General features: G+C 39.8%; 1 protein-coding gene across 1 annotated transcript in view; it reads left to right on the top strand.

The window, feature by feature from the left end:
• The window catches only part of ADCY10 (adenylate cyclase 10), a 127,725-nt gene that overhangs the window by 711 nt on the left and 105,117 nt on the right, over positions 1-21,897 (top strand). Inside the window, 5 exon segments of the mRNA XM_027868597.1 lie at positions 120-224; positions 891-929; positions 1,197-1,340; positions 9,390-9,592; positions 16,111-16,207. Of these exon segments, the coding sequence (XP_027724398.1) occupies positions 120-224; positions 891-929; positions 1,197-1,340; positions 9,390-9,592; positions 16,111-16,207 (588 nt within the window).

Below are 21,897 nucleotides of genomic sequence, written 5' to 3'. Positions count from 1 at the left end.
ATTAAAAAAAAAAAAAAAAGAACAGCTGGGTCCTGCTGCTTCCCAATTTAGGCTTCTTCTTCTGACTCCTTTCTGACTCTTCCCAGAATCCAAATGAGTTCCTTGTACCTGTGCCCCAGGTTTCACAGCAATGACTGAGAAGTTCAGTACAGCCATGTACATGGACCGTGGGGCTGAACAGCTGGTGGATATTCTCAATCGACACATAAGCGTCATCGTGGAAAGTAAGTAGGAGAGCCGGGCTTTGGCTTCAAAACTTGCTGCCTCATTACTCTTCCTTCGTTGGGGGATTATAACTGAGAGGAGAGCCATACTAGGCGCTTTCATGTTGACCCTTTCTGTTTTCTCTTAGCCTCTCCAGAGAGCATCACTAGGATGTATTTAGGGAACAGGTATTTATCTTGCTGGGGTTTGGGGGTGGGATGAGGAGCTAGATCACATAGTGAATCATATATATCTGGGAATATAGTCAAATTTCACTATTTCGTACTAATTGAGGGGAAGACCTGTTTGAATTGGTGAAAGGCCTAAAGCACAATATTATTTCCAAAAGGAATGCACTTTTAATATTGAAATTAGCTATTGTTTCATTCTTCATAGGCCCTGACAGGTAGTAGGTGCTTAATGAAAGTCTGTTCATTACCTGACTGATCAAAGCAATAACTCAAAAGAGATCAATAAAATAGTATCAAACAATTGTAATGGAACAGTAAGAATGGTTTCAAGGGAATTGGCTCTCTGTCTTGTTATCCTACTTCCCTACACTATGTCCATGTCCTGTTCCCTTCATTCTGCAATAAAAGGAAAGAGCTTTTTGGTTTGTCTCATAATGCTTTTGTTTTTTGTTTTTTAAAGAAATCAGTATGTGATTTCCCCTCTTCTTTTCTCAGAGGTGCTGATTTTTGGAGGAGACATCTTAAAGTTTGCAGGTACCGGCTTTACTGATCTGGGAGGGGGAGGGGGTAAGAAAGCTTCGCAGACGTCCTTACGCCCTAAATAGGATTGTTGTTGTTTGTTATTTGTCCTTCGTTCTCAAAGGGACTCACAAAAAGAGGAGCAGCAAGGGACAGATATAAAGTCAATCTGAAGAGTTTTATGCATACGAAGTTCCCTATAGAAATACCCAAGTGAGCTGGTCCCTAAGGGAAAACCAAAAGTGTAACCCTTTTCTATCCCACTCTGTGCGTCACTTAAAGGGGATGCGTTGCTAGCCTTGTGGAAGGTTGAAAGAAAGCTGCTGAAGAACTTTATCACCGTGGTGGTTAAATGCAGTCTAGAAATCCATGGAGTGTTTGAGAATCAAGAGTCGGAAGAAGGTCTGGATATCCGAGTCAAGATTGGTAAGTAGCTGAAAGAAAACGTATGTGTGGTCATGTCACTGTTCATTCATTCGTTTTTTCAAAAAGAAAATTATTAAGACCTTTGTATGTATGGAGTACAACTATTCTCACTAAACAAATATGCCCCCTGAAGGGGGTACAAAGATAAATAAGACATCCTTTCTTCTAGAAGGACTTAAAATCAAGCAGAGGTGATAAGACACCCAAATAAATGCAGTACAAATTATGATTTGGGCATAAGAGGAATAAAAGTGCCAGGAAATTAGATAAGGGGAGACATCGATCTTATTGTTATTAGTAATGATAATCCCATCTCATGTTTCCACAGGGCCTTAAGTTTCCAAAGCATTTTCTTCATAACAACCCTGTGAAGTAGGTTGTACAAAACATTTAAAAATTTTCAGAATGCTTTACGTAGGGCAGCTATGTGGCGCAGTGGATAGAGCACCGGCCTCGGACCAAACACTTGACACTTACTGGTTGTGTGGCTCTGGATAAGTCATTTAACCCCAATTGCCTTAAAAAAAAAAATGCCTGTATAGAATCAGAGAAAATTCTCACCCCAGAATGCTTTACATCTCATTTAAATCTCCCAGTGGCCCAGTAGGGTATTACAGGTATACATCACAAGTGTCAGAGACAGATTTTGAGCTGAAATCTGTTTTTTTGTTTTGGAGGCAATGGGGTTAAGTGACTAGTAAGTGCCTGAGGCCAGATTTGAACCCAGGACCTCCTGACTCTAGGGCCTGTGCTTTATCCACTGCACGACCTAGCTCCCCTGAGCTCAAGTCTTTCTGATTCCATGTCTGGCATTCTGTTTGCTCTGCTATTATCTCCATTTTACAGATGAGGAAAATAAGCCACAATGAAGTTGAGCTATTTGCAGAGTCCCACAGTCAACCGGTATTTATTAAGTACCTACTGTATGCCAGACACTATGGAAACAATTTTTATTAAAGTATTTTATTTTTATTTTCCCCAATAACATGTAAGAACAATTTTTAACATTTGCTTTTAAAACTTTTGAGTTCCAAATTCTCTCCCTTTCTCCCTTCCCACCCTCCCTCATTGAGAGGGCAAGCAATTCGATGTAGGTTATACATGTGTCATCATACAAAACATATCTGTAATAGTCATGTTGTGAAAGAAATTATAGACAAAAAAACTCAAGAAAAGTAAAGAAAGTAAAAAAAGTTCTTTCTCTAGGGATGGATAGCATTCTTCATCATAAGTCCTTCAAGGTTGCCTTGAATCGTTGTATTGCTGAGAATAGCTAAGTCATTCACAGCTTATCATCCTATAATGTTGCTGTTACTTTGTACACACCACATTTCACTTTGCATCAGTCCATGCAAGTCTTTTCAGGTTTTTCTGAGAACATCCTGCTCATCATTTCTTATAGTACAATAGTATTCCATCATAATCACATTCCACAACCTATTCAGCCATTCCCCAATTGATGGGTATACTTTTTCAACTTCTAATTCTTTACCCCCAGAAAAGAGCTGCTATAAATATTTTTGTCTGTATAGGTCCTTTTCCTTTTTTGCTTTTTATCTCTTTCGGGATACAGACCTAGTAGTGGTACTGCTAGGTCAAAGGGTATACGTGGTTTTATAGCCCTTTGGGCATAGTTCCAAATTGCTCTCCAGAATGGTTGAATCAGTTCACAACTCCACCAACAATGCATTAAAATCTCATTTTTCCCACATTCCCTCCAACATTTGTTGTTTACCTTTTTTGTCCTATTAGCTAGTCTAATAGGTATGAGGTAGTACCTCAGAATTGTTTTAATTTGTATTTCTTCTGTCAGTAATGAGTTAGAGTAGTTCTTCATGTGGCTATAGATAGCTTTGATTACTTCATCTGAAAACTGGTCATATCTTTTAATCATTTATCAATTGGAGAATGGCTTATTTTTACAAATTTGACTCAGTTTTCTATATGTTTGAGAAATGAGGCCTTTGTCAGAGAAACCTGCTCCAAAATTTTTTTCACAGTTACTATTGCTAACTGTATTTCCCTCCATCCTATCCCCTCATGTCTGTTTATTCTATTCTCTCTCTCCTTTCACACTGTCCCTCCTCAAAAGGTGTTCTCACTAACCCCTCCCATCCCTCAATATGCCCTACCTTCTATCACCCCTTCCCTTCTCTCATCCCCTTCCCCTCCTACTTTCCTGTAGGGTAAGATAGATTTCCATACCCAATTGAGTATGTGTGTTATTCCCTCTTTGAACCAACTCTGATGAGAGTTCACTCACTCCCCCTCACCTCTCCCCTCTTTCCCTCCATTGTAAAGCTTTGTCTTGCCTCTTTTATGTGAGATAATTTATCCCATTCCACCCCTCCCTTTCTCTTTCTCCCAGTACATTCTTCTCTCACCCCTTAATTTTATTTTTTTAGATATCATACCTTCATATTCAATTCATACCTGTGCCCTCTCTCTATATATACTCCTTCTAACTGCCCTAATAATACAAAAGTTCTTATGAGTTACAAATATCATCTTCCCATGTAGGAATGCAAACAGTTTAATTTTATTCAGCCCCTTATGATTTCCCTCTCCTGTTTACCTTTTTATTCTTCCCTTGAGTCTTGTATTTGAAAGTCAGATTTTCTATTCAGCTCTGGTCTTTTCATCAAGAATGCTTGAAAGTCCTCTAATTCATTGAATGTCCATTTTTCCCCTGAAGGATTATATTCAGTTTTGCTAGGGAGATGATTCTTGGTTGCAATACTATCTCCTTTGTCCTCCAGAATATCATATTCCAAGCCCTCTTGTCCTTTAATGTAGAAGCTGCTAAATCTTGTGTTATCCTGACTGTGGCTCCACCATACTTGAATTGTTTCTTTCTGGCTGCTTGTGGTATTTTCTCCCTGACCTGGGAACTCTGGAATTTGGCTATAATATTCCTGACAGTTTTCATTTTAGGATCTCTTTCAGGAGGTGTTCAGTGGACTCTTTCAATTTCTATTTTGCCCTCTGGTTCTAGAATATCAGGGCAGTTTTCCCTGATAATTTCTTGAAAGATGATATCTAGGCTCTTTTTTTGGCTTTCAGGTAATCCAATAATTTTTAAATTATTTCTCCTGAATCTATTTTCCAGGTCAGTTGTTTTTCCAATGAGATATTTCACATTGTCTTCTATTTTTTTTCCATTCTTTTGGTTTTGTCTTATTGTTTCTTGATTTCTCATAAAGTCATTAGCTTCCGTTTGTTCCATTCTAATTTTTAAGAGATGATTTTCTTCAGTGAGCTTTTAGACCTCCTTTTCCATTTGGCCAGTTTTGCTTTTTAAGGCATTCTTCTCCTCATTGGCTTTTTGGACCTCTTTTACCATTTGGCCTAGTCTGTTTTTAAGGTGTTATTTTCTTCAGCATTTTTTTGTGTGTGTCTTTTTTACTAAGCTGTTGACTTGTTTTTCATGATTTTCTTGCACCACTCTCATTTCTCTTCCCAGTTTTTCCTCTTCCTCTCTTGCTTTGTATTCAAAGTCCTTTTTGAGCTCTTCCATGGCCTGAGACCAATTCATACTTTTCTTGGAGGCTTTGGATGTAGGAGTTTTGACTTTGTTTTCTTGGTTGTTGCCTGCTCCTGGTTTGCTAGGGCCAGGGCTGTGCTGGTGTGGCCTGTGCTGGACTCCACTCTCACCCAGGTGGGACAGATCTTTTCTGCTGACCTTCTAAGTTGTCTTTGGTATCTGTGGGCTAAGAGGTCTGAAAACCACCACTGCTGCCAGAAATTCAGTCCCCCTGAGTGTGTGTTTTAATCTTCCTTGTCACCATAGTAACTTTCTATAGTCAGAGTTTTTTCCCGTTTGCTCATTTCCCCAGCCTATTACTTGACTTTTAACTCTTTGTTAAAAAATAGGGCTTTGCTTCTAGGGTGGAGGGTGCACTGTCCCAAACCTTAGAGTTTTTGTGCAGCTGTTTTTTTTTTGAGGGAGAACATGAATGATATGAACCTATTCACACTCAATAATCAATCCATCAGTAAAGATTTATTAAGTGTGTACTATGTGCCAGGCACTGTGCTAAGCATTAGGGATACAAAAAGAGGCAAAAGACAGTCGCTGCCCTCAGGGAGCTTACATCAGATGAGCTCAAGCTTCATCTCTAAGCTCCAGGTCTATATGGGCCTTTTTCTGACTCATTATCCCCCAAATCCCTGTTGCCCTAACAAATCACCACCCAATGTTCTTTTCCCATGTGAAGACTTCTGTGGGCTTAGAACTATAACAACTCTGTCAGAGTTTGTCATCACTGGTTCTAGATGCTGGAATCATTCAGTGTGTTCACTGACTGGGTACATGGACTGGGGTACATGCTTCTTCATACTGCCATGCTTCTCACCACACAGTTCCCAAACTGTGGTTCACCCTATGGGGCAACCCAAATCCTCTAGGAATCTATACTCCACCCATGTCTTTCAGGTAAAAAATAAAGACCCATAGATCTGGGAATCTTCATTGCCAAACCACTTTCAAAGACACAGTCACTGACTCTTGCTCCCTCAGTTTCAAAAGTCTTATCACTCTCCCACTCCCTTTTCCTCTCCCTCTTCTATTAATATTCTATTCCTATTATTCCCTCCTCCTTTTTTTGGTGTAGACCAGTATTTTCATCAATATGGGGAGATCATGGTATGGAAACTCTACTGATACAGGTCAACAGTTTGTCTCTAATTCTTAAAATCTGAATCCTAAAGAGTTGCTTGAGGCACTAAGAAAATAAGTGCTTCATTGTTCGGTCAATAAGAGTCACAGGCAGGTCTCCACCCCAGGTTTTCTGAATATCATGGGAAACTCTCTATCCACTAGACCAGTGTACCCAATACAAGCTCTGAATGTCCAGATTGCCAGCCACACCAGCACCGCTGATCATCAGCACCAGGAAATCTTCCCAACACTCCTGTAGAGCCAGGAAGGTCATTCACAGCTTTCTGCTTCAGACGCTCAGCTGCTGCCACATCAGAATCAATTCAGGAGTGTGTCTTGGGCAAATGGCAGCTGGGGAGAAAAGAAGCAAAGAAAGAGAAAGCCAAGGTTCCTGAGCACAAGCTTTACAGACTTTACAATTTTGTGGAGGACAAGGGCTAGGATGGAGACAGCTAGGTGGCTCAGTGAATAGAGCACTAGGCCTGAAGTCAGGAAGACCTGAGCTCAAATCTGCCCTCAGACTCTCACTAGCTATGTTACCCTGGGCCAGTCACTTAGCTTCTGTTTGCCTTAATCCCCTGGAGAAGGGAATGGCAAACCACTCCAGTATCTTTGCCAAGAAAACCCCATTGTCAGTATTGGCATGAAGAGTCAGACACAACTGAATGACTGAACAGCAACAAAACAAAAACTGGGGTAGAGGTGGGAGATAGGAATAGGTTCTAGTGTTCTGTGACATTAAAAGTAGTAAGACCCAGTAGATAGAGAACTGGACTTGGAATAAGGTGCCTTAGTTCAGATCCCACTGTAAACACCTATTCACAATGCGATCATCAAGTCACTTTACTTTTCAAGTCCTCAGTTTCCTCATCTGTAAAATAGGGATAATAATCCTTGTATAACATGCTTCTCTGGCTCCCACTGTCTGAGAGTCAGGTATGTTACATTCACCCTTCCTCAGGCTTCTCCACTTATCCTTAGGGAGTTAAGGACCTTTCTTCTCTGCCATTTGGTTCAAGCCCTGATTATATACTGATTATATTCCCACTGCTTAGGGGTTCAGATATCCCAGTTCCATTTAACCACTTAACAGTCAGTCTTGCTTTTACAGAAGAATATTTAACTTCACTTACTAGCTGTATGACCCTGGCAAGTCACTTAGCCCTGTTTGCCTCAGTTTCTTCATCTGTAAAATGAGGAAGGAAATGGCAAACCACGTCAGTATCTTTTCCAAAAAAATCTCAAATGGGGTCACAAAGAGTCAAGCATGACTGAAATGACTGAACAACAACATTTAACTTCAAAGTTATAGCAAGAACAAACATATTTTCCATAAGCATTTCATTGGCATAATTAATTCCCACCCTTTACCACCTTGGTTTCTGTAGCCACAAGGGAGAGGATTAGGCTCAGCTCCTAAATCACATAAGTCCCAGCAAGTTTCAAGTCCAAAACTAGCCCTAGGCTAGTTTCCTAGGATTCTGGCTTCTCAAGGCTTCCCGAGCTCCCAGGCCCAGGATACCACTCCATGCACATAGTACTGAAAAGAACATCTCTCACTAGAAAGCATAGGTATAGATGGATTTTTCCTTAAAATGATAAGAAGCATCTACATAAAACCATCAGCAAGCATTACTTGTAATGGGAATAAGCTAGAAGCCAACTCAGTAAGATCAGGAGTGAAATAAAGATGCCCATTATCACCAATATTATTCAATATTGTATTAGAAAGGCTAGCAATAGCAGTAAGAGAAGAAAAAGAAATTGCAGGAATCAGAATGGGCAATGAGATAATAAAACTATCTCTCTTTCCAGACAATATGGTAATATTTTTGGAAAATCCTAGAGATTCAACTAAAAAGATTGTTTAAATAATTAATAATTTTGGCAAAGAAGCAGGATATAAAATAAAACCAACATAAATCATCAGCATTTTTATATATCACCAACAAAACCCTGCAAGAAGAGATAGTAAGAGATACTCCATTTAAAATAACTGTAGGCTATATATATGAAATACCTGGGAGTATATCTGTCCAGACAAACCCCAGAACTACATGAACATAATTATAACTTTTTTATACAAATAAAGTCAGATTTAAATAATTGGAGAAATATTCATTGTTTGTGGGTAGGCAGAGCCAATATAATAAAAATGACAATTTTACCTAAGTTAATCTACTTACTCAATGACATCCCAATTAAACTACCAAAAATTATTTTATTGAGCTAGAAAAAAATAATAATAAAATTCATTCAGAAGAACAAAAGGTTGAGAATATCAAAGGAATTAATGGAAAAAAGTAAAGGAAGGAAGTCTAGCAATACCAGATCTTAAATTATGACTGTCATTATCAAAACTATCTAATACTGGTTAAGAAATAATGAAAAATGAAGTGAGTAGGACCAAGACAACATTGTATACAGTAACAGCAGTATTATTCTAAGAATAATAATGAACACCCAAGTTATTCTGACTACTATAAATATTCACATCAACTATAAAAGACCTATGAAGGAAGATGCTATCTACCTCCAGAAAAAGAACTGATAAATAGAAGTACTCATAGTATGGTTTTACATATATTTATAAAGCCGCATCCAATGGTAGCCTTCTCTAGTGCAGGGTGGGGAAGGAGAGAGGGAGATAGTTTGGAACTTAAAAATGTAACCAAAAAAATAAAGAGAAAAAAAGAGGAAGCAAACAATTAAAAAAAAAAAAAGAAAAAGAACATATGAAACAGACCCAAACTCCAAGCCCATTTCTTGGGTCCAAATGGCCCAAGGGGAGAAAGGGGCAGCCCTTAAATCCCTCCTCCATTTTACTTCATGTTGTCACTTGCTGTAAGTGAAGGAGTCCTGGATGCAAAATGAAAGAGACTATCCCAGTTAGGTAATTTTAGAGGTGCAGCCAAATTCCAGCTTTGTAGCCAATGGAAAGAGACAGCTCCTAACCATATGATAAACCAGAAATGTTCCTGCCCTGCGCTAGTCACCTTGTTTCCCAGAAGCAGGTCCTGGAGTCTGCCATGTTAGTGCCTCCATCTTAGGTGATCTGGACATGCATTATCTGTGTATTATAGCATTGTTATGAGCAAAACATTCTGCCAACCTTAAAGTACCATGTAAATGTGAGTTATCAATATCATTATCTCTGTTATTATCATCGGGTTTTTGAAGCCTAGTTTTAGTTTTGAGGATAGAAAAAAAGTCCAGGAATGAGTAGATAAAATTTTTCCAAATGTCAGTAGAAATGTGCATTCTCTTCACCTTGGTTCTCTGGCTACAGGATCTCTGACTCCTAACCCACAAAGACATTGGAGACTTCCCTGCCGAGAAATGGGAAGCCAACTTACCTATTGGTACAAACCTGTCCCTTACTTTGCCAGGACTGTCAGCTGGCCACATCAAAAAACTGGTGTTTGGCGATGAAAAAAGTTACTTTCTGGTGATTGGCCAGGCCGTGGAAGATGTCCGCTTTGCACAGAGCATGGCACAGATGAATGATACTATTCTGTCACCTAACTGCTGGCAACTCTGTGACCGGAGTGTAATTGAGATTGAGAGGATTCCCGACCAAAGAGCTGTTAAGGTAGGGGATGTTGATACTTATGGTGGCTAGTCGGCCATCCCTTGGCAGTATAGCTGCTGGAGGGGGCATTTGCTTTATTCACTGGGGTCTGCAAAGGTCCATGGTACTTTGGTGATGTCAGGTTCTCTTAGACGATAAAGAAATATTAACATCATGGACTTAGAGGATTCAGAGCTGGGAGGGTCCTTAGAGACATCTAGCCTAATGTTGTCCTTCTATAAATGAGGAAACAAAGACGTGAATGTGACTTTCTCAAGGTCACATGGATAGTAAATAGCAGTCAGAGCTGAAACACAGTTCTTTTATTTGCAGGTCAGGTATTCCTCTTGTGCTCCCATACTCTTAGGCCGGTGGATATTTTCTGTGACATGACATATCCCTTTCTGTGGGCAAATAGGGGGCTCCAGTTATTATACTGATGCAACAAGAGAACCCCTCTGGGCCCTTCTTCAGATTTATCAAAGAGTAAGAGATTTTAGACTTGGAAGGGAACCCCGATGTCATGGAGTCTAACCCCCTTAGTTTATAGATGAGAAAATTGAGGCCATGGAGATTACATAACTTGTGCAAATTCACACAGTGCCAAAGTAGGGTTGGAATCTGAATCTTAGGACTCCAAATCCAGTGTTCTTTCCTCTGCACCATGTTGATCTTGGATGAGAAGACAAATTTATCCAAGGCTATGACCAAAGAAACAGGGAAGAGGGAGAGCCATGATCAACATTGATGGTTCTCTTGTGATAACTCCCATTTCAATCATTTTTGCCACCACTACTCTGTAGCTGCTATTATTACTCCTAGATTAAAGTGAGCAGTAGCAGCCAAGTTAAGTGATAGTAGAGGACAGTGGGATTGACCAGGACAGGGTTAGGGTGGTGAATAGCTGGCCCATCCATCTGGTGGCAGGATGCCACTATTGAGTGAACAATTAAACTCAATGGCTTGAACCTGGGAGAGCACGCGTTAGCAAAAAGAGGTATTGGCTCTAAGCAAAGAAATCCCTACGGTGTAGTTTAATCTAGACTTATCCTCTTGGATCCTATGCAATTGGGACCCATGCAAGGACTCAGGGAGGCCACATACAGGAGAAACTGTCATCAAAAATTGTGTGTGTTGTGTGTGTGTGAGGAGGTGGTTGGGTTTTTTTTTTGTTGTTTGGTTTTTGTTTTTGTAATTGGGGTTAGGTGACTTGCCCAGGGTCACACAGCTAGTAAGTGTCAAGTGTTTGGTCTGAGGCCACATTTGAACTCAGGTCCTCCTGACTTCAGAGCTGGTGCTCTATCCACTGTACCACCTAGCTGCCCCAACCTGGTTGGTTGTTTTTTTTTAAAAGGCAAATATGCAACACTGTGCCTTTCTTTCCTCCTCATACACTGTCTATGAAGAAACACACACAGCTCAATGATACAGTTGGGTGAGGAGGAAGTTTATTTAGTCATATAACTAAGAGAAGGATTCTAAAGAAGAGTCACCTTCTACCTCCAGGAGAAGATATAGCCAAGTTTCTACACTTGGAGAAAAGCAATATGCTACTTTTAAGTAGCTGTCCTGACAAGCAGGACATACTAATTTATTTTCACTAAAGTTATGCTTCTGAGGTGGACCAGCACAATTTGTTTTTTCAAAGGTTATCTGGGACAACTTATTTTTTCTCCATACTTGGACTTGCAAAGCAAATTGAGCCAGAGGTGAACCCAAATACTGGGAAATGTGCATGATATTTTCAATTTACACTTGAATTGGAGGTGTTCTAAAAGGAAAAATGCATACAATAGGCATACAAGTATTAGTTAATATGGGCAGGAGTCTGACTTATTGCCAGTGGGATGAACCTAAATAGCTCACAGAAGGCTTGGATATCTGATATAACACTTTTTCCTGAATCACTTTCCTGCCTCTAAAGATTACTATAGGCATATTAAACAATTTTATATTCATCACAGGCATCTTCTTTAGATTTCTTATTTAGGTTTTCTTACACTAAAATGTTTTGCATGTATGAGATAATCAGGGTCACTCTTAGGCTCAAACGCAGTGGTTGTTAACCATTTTTTGTGTCATGGACCCCTTTGGTCGTCAGTCTGATGAAACCTATGGACCCTTCTCAGAATAATGTTTTTAAATGTATAAACCAAAGTATATAGCACTATAAAGGAAATAAATTATACTGAAATAGTTATCAAAATATTTTTAAAAAGTGAATTCATTACCGCCTCCCAAAAATCTATTTACAAACCTTCTTGCGGGGTGGGGAGCTATAAACCCCAAAAACCCCTGCTCTAAAGGGAAGATGGGACAAAAGGGACCTCAGAATCAGTGCGGGGTCTTGGTGTCCTCTGAGTTAGGTCATGGATAAAGAATCATCTGCTGTTTCCATTTGACTCTATATTTCACATCCTCATTTTTAAGCATAGGGAATCATCACTTAAACTTTGGTACATATGCAACAATTAGGAAAATAACTAATTCTTATAAGAAAAATTTCACTGCTCTATTCCTTTCACTGTGAGTTCAGGGAATTATCATAAAGTTGAACTTACCATAAGGCATTCACTGGTGAGAGCTATTTACTGTAAAGGGAAGAGGGACCATATTATATAATAGGATTAAAGTTCTGTCCAGATGGGTATGAAAGTGCCAGATTAATCTCTCACAAAACAAGTTAAAACAAAATTCTCTGAATTCTGTCTCATAATAGATAAAGTTAAGAAAATAATTTTAGGACAGCCTGTTTGTAACTTCATATTTTCCAGTAGGTAGGACAGCTAAACCAGTGTTCTAAATGGACAGGGGAGGCGTTTCCATTTAACGGGGAGAAGTGGAACAATAGAGAAATGAGTCAAGATTATACTGCCGCTGACTTCACAAGGTTAACGTCCCAAGAGTCTTAGTCACCTCTATCCATCTATAACTGCTTTCTCATGGGGGTCTGCTTCTTGACACCCCAACTTAGACCTACTAACTGGTCGCCTTCCATCATTTCTGGCTGACTCATCATCAACACTTTCACCTGAATCATTAAAGACATACACATTTACAATTCCAAGAGTTCTATCTTTTGTATCCATTAAGTTGACACCAAGTCTTTCTAAAAGTTTCAGAATCTTTTTTTTTTCTTATCTTTTGTCTTCTTAAGCTCTTGACTAACCTCCTTTTCATCGCACAAAGCAAATTTCCATGGTACAAATTAACAATCACAGAAATTTTTTTAAAAAGACATTCTGGGATTTTACACAGAAAATGAGAGCTTATAGAGAAATGATAGGGGCCTTTGAGACGAACAATGACATTTCCTAAGGTTAATCAAAGTGGCTTAATATCTCTGAGACTGTAGGGACTGCCTTAGGTTTTTATCCTTTTCTCAGACAAGGGCGGGTGAACAGAACAATCTTCCTGTCCTTCTGTTTTAGTTTAGAGCATCTGAGGGGTGATGAGTCTCTTAAAAGAAGGATTTGTGGATTTAAAGTTCAAGGTACTAGTGGTCAGAGATATCTGATGATCTCAAGATTTCAAAGCAGTCTCTTTTTCAACAGACTGGGCTGGGAATTCCAGGTTCTAGGTATTAAAATCTCTTAACATTCAACAACAATGTCTTACAGTACTTTAAAGGCTTATCATATGAAAGATAGCTTGCATTATTTCAACCTACTTCTCTATGTGACCATTGTATATTTCTGATGGGCCAGGGGCTATTTAGCATATTCAGTGGTTTACAATACGTGCCATAGCATAAGGCAAATAATTCTCTATGAGGCAAAGGAGGCAGCCAAAAATTGTACAATTATTATCTACTATCTCAATAATGATTACTGATCACAATATTCAATCAATAGTTATACTAATTGGAAATTTTGAAATCTAGAATCCTACTTTCTAACTGTGATGATTTGGGCTCCCCCCACGACCCCCAGCTTAAAATTCATTCATAAAAGTTTGTTTGTTTTTTACCTCAGATCTTGCCAGGCCAGAGTCAGATACTGATAAGGTTTCTGGCTACCATGGTTGGTCTCCTCCAACTCCCCCCTACTCTTTAAAAAAAACTGCCCATGAGATTTAGATGAACTTTGAGTTAAGCTAACCCTCAATTATTTAACTCTCATTTACCAGGATGAATTTTATATATTTAAATTTAAGCATTTTACATAGTAACAATCAAGGTTTTACTCAGGTCACATATATAGTTTACATGCTTACAAATATCTCTTTTTCAAAATGTGTATGTTTTTAGTAATAAAATATGGCATGATTATACCAGAAAGATTTTAGGACAAAGATAGCTATACATATTAAGTTTTTTTTAAAAACAATTAGAATTAGTTTTACTAGATAGCTATCTATTCCTGTGATAGGTTTAATTTAAACAACCTCTGAAAATAAGCCACAGTTTTACTCTGAGCAATTAAAAATCCACCCCACCTCCCATTCTTGGGAAATACAATAAAGGGATAAATATGTATCTATTATGTAGGAGATAAACAGAATCAATACTAAGTTTGAGGGACTCCTAGACTCCATAATCTTCACCTCTACGATAGCCAAGAGTGTCAGATATAAGTGCTTATAAAAGTGGATGCAAATATTCAACTCTCTTTTGTTCTAAATTTAACAGCCCTAGTGGAATTCAATAAATCTCAGAAAGAGAGAGTCTTTTCCCTTTGTTTACTGCCCATTGTCTCTTCTTTTTTTGGCCAAATTTAGAACAAAAAGAGTAGATTAAATAACTTCTCAAAGTTGATCTGAGATACCAATTATTAAGAGTAGCTTCTTGCTAAAAAATTTTATTTTTCTCCTGTTTTGCGGCTAAATTGCTGCACAGATGGACACAGGACACATTTTTTCTCCAGGGCTGACCAAACCAAGTGGAAAAGAAGTTCTGCCCAGATAGGCTCTCACTCCCAATCAAGTGAATTTAAGCTAGCAAATGTGCTTTAAGCTACTTCCATCATCTATCTATGTATCTATGTATCTATGTATCTATCTATCTATCTATCAACACAGATTAAAAACAAACACTTTTGCTAACTTTCACAGGTTTACATAGACATATAGACAGTAAACAACAAGATTCCAAAGTCAAAATCTTTATATTGGGAAGTCTATGTATGCCAAAGATAGATTCCCATTTTACCCGCTTTTCTCTTTTCTCTGCTTAAGAGTTAATTATATTTAAGGCAAATATGATGAAATAAAACTTACTGATCAGGGAACTTAACTTCCTCTAGAGCCTTAGAAAAGATGGACTGAGTCCATTTGGAGGAGCGGCCAATTTCTCCCTTGCTTTTTTCAGTCATGAGCTTGGATTTTCTCTCCGAATCTTTGTAGTTTGAGGCCATGAACTTGTTTTTAATTCTGTGGGCTTCTTCGTGTCAATCCACCATAACATCCCACTGGGCTTATTCTGTTTAAGACTGAAAGGATTGTAGAGCTTTCCATAAATGCAAAATTTTGTCCAGATGAAATGTTCTTCCCCTCAGAGAATTACTTAGAGGGGTCATCTTTAGTAAATTTGTTCTGCTATGTCCAGAAATTTATAAATCTTGAAGGAATGATAAATGGACTTGTAATATTCCAGAATTCCAAAAGGAGGAATTGAAACTTGCTTGGACTCATTTGTTCCCATCACAACATATTGATAAAGACAAAATAAAAAGAAACTTATTTAGGATGTGTATGGCCACTTGCAACCCACAATTACTTCATTGGATTAAAGGCTCAGCCAGGGGAGTTGTAAGACTTTGACCAAGGCAATGAGGATCCTGGTGCTGGCTGCTTTTCAATCATTCCTCTAAAACAGGCCCTCGAGTGACATATTTTCATTTTTATTGTCACTTTTTTTTTTTTTTTTTTTTTGCTTATGCAGTTCTTGCCCAGGGTCACACAGCTAGTATGTGTCAAGTGCTTGGTCTGAGGCCAGATTTGAACTCAGGGCCTCCTGACTTCAGGGCCGCTGCTTTATCCACTGCACCGCCTAATTGCCCCTATTGTTACTTTTTAATGGCTTCTTTTCCCCTTAATATTCATTTAACCAGATTTTTATATAAAAGTGAATTTAGAGTGAGGGAGCATAAGGGGAATGCAGCCTGGGTCCCATGCCCTAGGATGGCCCAGGCTCACAACCTTTCCTTTTTATTCTGAAAGTTGTTGCCTTAACTAAGTATCTTGAGTGATTCCTTGTCAACTTTATGACTTCTGGGTTCAAATATCACATATTACACTTATTAGCTATGTGACCACAACATTTACCCTTTTTGTGACTCAGGTTCCTCATCTGTAAAATGGGAATAATAATACCTAAGTTGATCACTGTAAAGACTAAATAATCCATTTAAAGTGTTTTGCAAACTTTAGAGCACTAAATCAATGTTGGTTTTTATTGTTACATGCATACCCACTCTGTGTTGTACATGTTGTATCCTCCGGTATACCAATCACTATGTACCAAACCTCTGTGGTATTATACTTGGACGACCACTCTTCATTATAAGGAAAATTGAAGCTCTCATTTTTCTTCCATTCAGGTTAACTTCCTAAAGCTACCCCCTGATTATAATTTTGATGAGTTTTTCATGAGATGTGTGGCCTACCTGGATTATTATCCTTCAGGTGATCATAAAAGTAAGTACACTTTATTCACTATGGCTCTGATGCAACCAGCTTGGCAGTCACAACTCGTCTTGTGGCAAAAACCTTTCATTTCACCCCAACCCACCTTCCGTGCATTGACTAATATTCTCAGTTTGGCTAGGTCCAAAGTAATGAACTAGGAAGTAACAAGAACAACAACAATAGTTAGCATTTATATAACACTTTAAGGTTTACAAAGTGCTTTACAAATATTTTATCCTCACAGCAACTCTGGGAAGTGGGTGCTATTTTTATGCCCATTTTACAGACAAGGAAACTAAGGTGACTTGCCCAGGGCCATACGGCTATTAAGTGTCTGAGGGTTACTAACTCAGGTCTTCTTAACGCCATGTCCAGCTATCTATCTACTGCACCATCTAGAACATAAGATTGTAAACTTGGAACTGGGAGATGCAAAGGTCATCCTGCCCAGTTCTGTCATGTTACAAATTAGGAGACTGAGGCCCAGAAAGGTTTGGTGACTTTTCCAAATCATGTAGCTTGTAAGTAGAAGAGTCAGGATTCAAACTCAGGTCCTGTGAGTATACATTCAGCTCTCTTGCCCATGTGAAGATGGATTGTGTAAGCCTTTCTCAGAAGCAACAGTAATGCGTAATGCTTGGAGGTGATGGAGAAAATGTTAATAATTAATAATTAGATTAAACTTAATTTTGGAAAATCAGTTGTTAAGCATTTACCAGCATGTCCCTAACACAATGTCTTAATTCACTTTGACTCAGCTGCAAGCATTACGCAAGTCATTTCCAGGCCTTTCCCGTATCCATCTCTGGTTAAGCTATAACACAGTTCTTTGCCTCTGCTCTCCCCTGCTAGTTCATGTTATTTTTATGGTCGCCTTCTCTGCCCATTTCAATGATACCAGTTCTCTCCAGTTGAAGGGTCTCTGATTCTGTAGCAGGGCTCTACCCTCAGAATTGCTCTGAATCTGCCCTCTTCTCTTCTCTTCTCGGCCCACATCTGTTCAGCTCTACTGAGCTCCCCTGGCTCTGGTAGCTTTGTCACTGCCTTTCTAAGACTCCCACAGCAATTACTTTCCCATGGTAGCTTTCCTTGGTCCCTTTCCATCATGGAGTCACCTACTTAGGTGTTCATCTCCTGGCTACTGTTGCTTCTGAGAAAGTCTTACACCTACCATGGGAAGCCTTCCTGATGCCCCTTGTGGTTCAGATTTCTTCTCTCCACAAATAAGCATGTTTATCTGTTTCTATTGTGGACCCCACACCTTCTCCCAAATGCCCTGCCACACAAGTAGCATGTAATTTTCTTTAGGGCAAAAGCTGTCTTTCATTTTGTTTTCATGTTCCCAACATGTGACAGAGTGCCTTGTTCTACTTGATGGTGAATGAATGAATGAATGAATGAAATGATAAGAGAGGGCCCTAAATTCCATGAGTAAAGTCTTTAGGAGGTCATATGATAATGGATTTAGAGGTTGGAGGGCCCTTCATGTTATAGATAAAGAGAAGAAGACAAGAAGAGGTTGTGATTTGCGTAGGTCAAAATCCCAAGTCTAGTGATTTCAAATCCGGGCAACGGACAGCATCATTTTGGGACACCTGTTTCTTTTGTTTGCTTTTGTATTTGCTTGTGTTTGCTTTTAACTTCTCAAAGCTCTTTCCTATCCACTAACGCATTTGATCCTTCATAGCAAGGCTGGGGAGTAAGCTGGGCAGGGATAAGTTGTTAGATAAGGTAAAAGATGTAAAGGGACAGGGTAAATTAAAAAGAATCATGTAACAAAATAATGTGTTTGTATTTTAAACCACTGACTGTGGGGCCAGTGGTAGTACTAGAACCCCAGTCCCCCGACTTCTAGGGTGAGTTCTCTGGACCCATAGGCCTAAGAAATAAAGCTTCCTAGTCTTCCAGGCAGTGGCAACTGAAAGATATCCCGCGTGTTGAAAGACACTGTCCAGAGGACGTTCTGTTTGGGGGTACCCTTGGCTGCATCTGGTGGCACAGCCATCTCTTCCTTCGCATTCCCCTGGACACCAGCCTAGTGTGGGTTCTCATCACCTATATTATTGAAACAGCCTCCTTACTGGTCCTTTTGCTTCTAGACTCTCCCTCTTTCAATAAACCCTAAGCCCCTCTGCCCATTTCATGTCTCTAAAATAGAGCTTTCATCCTTTTGCTCAAGAACTTCCAATGGCTCCAGTTGCCACCGAGGCAGCAGAATCCTGTACAGCCCAGGCCAGCTCTAGGAGCAGCCATTGAAATACCAAGAACTTATACCAGGGCAGGACAACTTCTGCCCCCTGGCACTGGCAGTCCTACAGTCACTATGAGAACTAGTGCTGGGCATCTTTTCATGGGATTAAAGAAACTTGGCTTCCTCTCCACTCAGTGTAGATGATTCATAGTAACAATATTAATAATAACTAACATTTATGTAGGGTTTACTGTGCACCAGGGGTATATGCTAAGGGACGTATGCTAAATGCTTTACAATTATTATCTCTTTTGATCCTCACAACAACCGTGGTAGGTAGGTGCTATTATTAGCCTCATTTTACAGATGAAGAAACTGAGGTAAACAGGTCAAATGACCAAGCCATACAGCTAGTAATTGTCTAAGGCCAGATTGGAACCCAGATCTTTCTTATTTCAGGCCTGGCACTCTAGCCAACTCTGGATCATTGCTGAGTCCTGTTTCTGAGTGACAGTCTGCTTGTAGCACTTATGTCCTCACTCTAGGGCATTCAGTGGCCAGACCTCCTCCCTTCCTATGTCACTAAGGTTCTGCCACTCATTTTTGTTAGACTCTAATGGGAACATCTATTTTAGATTGGGGAGTGGTTCACACCTTCACAAGGCAGGGTGATTTAGAGCCACGTCTACTCCAACCTCCTTGATTTAACAAATGAGGAAACTGACTTGCATTTAGTAACAGCCAGGTTTCAAAGCCAAGTCCTCTGACTGCAAACCTGGCAAGCTTTCCACTCTTCTGTTCTCCTTTTGAAAATTCCACCCCCACCCCCACCCCCAAAAGTTTGGATATTTTTCTGCCATATTTGGGAAACACTCCTTGGGGAAGCCACCATAGGGTAACAACATGGGCCTGAGACATCAGGCTAGGCTCCCAAAAACTGCAGAGGAGATAGTGAAGTCCTGAGTAATCCAACTTACTTTGCAAGTCAATTTTTAATTCAATTCAATAAACATTTACTCAGTAGCTATATGTGATAGGTGCTGAGGAAGGCACAAAGATTAAATAGATCCTTGTTAGGAGACTGGCTGCTTGGCAATATTTAATTTTTAACCGACATTGTGTTTGCTTTTAAGCTTTTTGGAATAGAGATGACTACCTTCATCTACTCAGATCCTGTAAGACAAATAGGCAGTAATGAGTCATGTGACTGAAGGCATAGTGTCCAGAATCTCTGAACCCTAGGCAGTCCACATTTAGAGAATGAGAGTCACTTCTGAGTGCCACATTTGAAGGAAGGCATTGATAAGCTAGAGTATATTAAAAGGAAGGTGACCAAATGGTAAGGGGACTGGAGACCATATGAGGACCAGTTGATGGGAAAAGGAATATTTAGCCTGGAGAAGTCCAGATTTAATGGGGTGATGGGTAAGGGGGAACATGATAACTACCTTCAAATATTTGAAGGGCTGTCATGTCAAGGAAGGATTTAACTTGTCCAGCTTGGCCCCTAACAGCAGCAGCTGGGAAGTTGCAGGGAGATATATTTTGACTTGATGTCACAAAGGACTTCTTGAGAATTGGAGCTGTCTGAAAGCGGAGTGAATCACCTCAGAAGGCAATGGGATCTCACTGGAGGTCTTCACAGATTAGATTGCCATTTGTCTGATCTGTTGTAAAGGAAATGCCTGCTGCAGATATAGATTATGCTGGAGAGCCTCTGAAATCACTTTACATCTGGCATCCTGGAATTCTCAGGATTAAAGAGGCAGTTTCTTATTGTTAATATGTTTGGACCTCTTTAATTCAAAACCAACTTGGTGCTTGTGAAGGGCCCTGGCACAGAAGTTGCAATGCAAAGGCGTGTTGTTAGCACCGTGCTACAGTGGTTATTGAGGAGTAGACTATGTAGAGACTACTAAAAGATAGGACAGATTACATATGACCTCACTAGACAAGGGGCTTTTAATACCAAAGGTCTTCTGAGGGCTCTTTCTCTGATTCTCCCTGAGGCAGGGGCAGCTCAGCTCTTTTTCTCTTTCCTTAGTTTACTTTTCTGCTTCCCCGCTTCGACTCTTTCTTGGCAGCTACATGAGGGGTCCAGCTAGGCCCAGTTGAAGTAGTGATTGGTCATCTAGATCCATCCTCTCTGCAGTAATAGTTGTGTCTATACTTCTAGAGTTTCTCTTAGGAAGCAGACATCTCAATCAATTGTTTTTAATAAATTTTGACATGTTTTTGCTGAGCTAGACATTTCGCTGGAAGTTCATGTTCTTACATATCTTCATTATGTATTTCTTGCACTTACCCTCTTTTTTCTGGTCAGCAAGCTAAGCATCCTATATTGCTTATTCTTTTAAGGTAATAAGGAAGGTCAGTTCAAGCTCCTAATCTCTTCTGAGGAATAGCAGTCTTAACACTTTGCTCCCATGGAGATTATGATCTAGGAAATGATTTTCTACTTAAAGTTCATGCTCCCAATAGAAATCCCAAGACTGTGATACAATGCCCACATCCAGTGCACAAAAGAGGTAAGAACATGAAGTCCAGGAAATCCTAAACTCTTAGAAGATCTCCAGATGGTGGCACTACTTATTCAGCTGGAGGGGTATGGCTCAGAGGACCAAATGTGGAAGTGTGCAGAGGATGTCCATGCCATCTCCTTGGAAACCCAGTTTCAGAGATGTACTCCAAGACGTTCTAGACAATGTGACCAGGAGGGATGGGGGTTGGAATACCAGAGAAGGAATTCTGACAAGTTCCAGCTGTCTCTGTTGTAGGAGAGCCATGAATATCTCCTAATATGTGCCTAGCAAGAGGGATGGAACCCTAACATGAACACTTAAGCCTCATGGGAAGCTGGAGCCCGTGTCTGAAACTATGCTATCCCTCTTCTAGCTAGAAGCGGTAGAGTCAGAGCAGTTTTAACAAATGGTACCAGGTATGCTTGGTGCTGTTTAGAGGAATCCTGTTCTCGCGGGGAGAAAACTGTAGAGCCATACTTCTAAGAGAGAAGGTAATGGGAGAGCTCACATCTGAAGCCGTTGTTCAGGGAACTTAATCCCCATGCATCCAATGTCCAGCCACTCTTTCTCTGTTATGAACCTGAATGTTCTTTCCTTGGGCTTTGGGTCCAGGGAAGTAGGATGCAGCATTTCATTAACTGCTTTATAGACCTCTGCTGGTTAGCATGTATTAGGGTGGGGTGGGGGGAGTGGGGCATTAGAGGGAGCTGGAGTTTGAGTCAATCAATTGACCAGGAATTGGTCAATTAACCTTAACCTTAAGCTTGTCTTAGACCAAGGACTCATAGATTCATGGATTGTTAGTTAAGGAAGTGATCTTAGAGGTCATCTAGTTCAGTTACCCCATTTTTCAGATAAAGTAAACAAGGCCTTCATTCCTCTGCAACAACCCAACCTCTCATTGTTGTTGTTACCTCTCACTAAAAACCATCTTTATATATCCTTTTATTTTATTTATTGGTGGTGTCCCTGCCTTCCTCCTTTGT

This window comes from Vombatus ursinus, unplaced genomic scaffold, assembly GCF_900497805.2.
Source record: "Vombatus ursinus unplaced genomic scaffold, bare-nosed wombat genome assembly UNPS02014789.1, whole genome shotgun sequence".
NCBI lineage: Eukaryota > Metazoa > Chordata > Mammalia > Diprotodontia > Vombatidae > Vombatus > Vombatus ursinus.
This window is presented reverse-complemented; position numbering and strand designations above follow the sequence as displayed.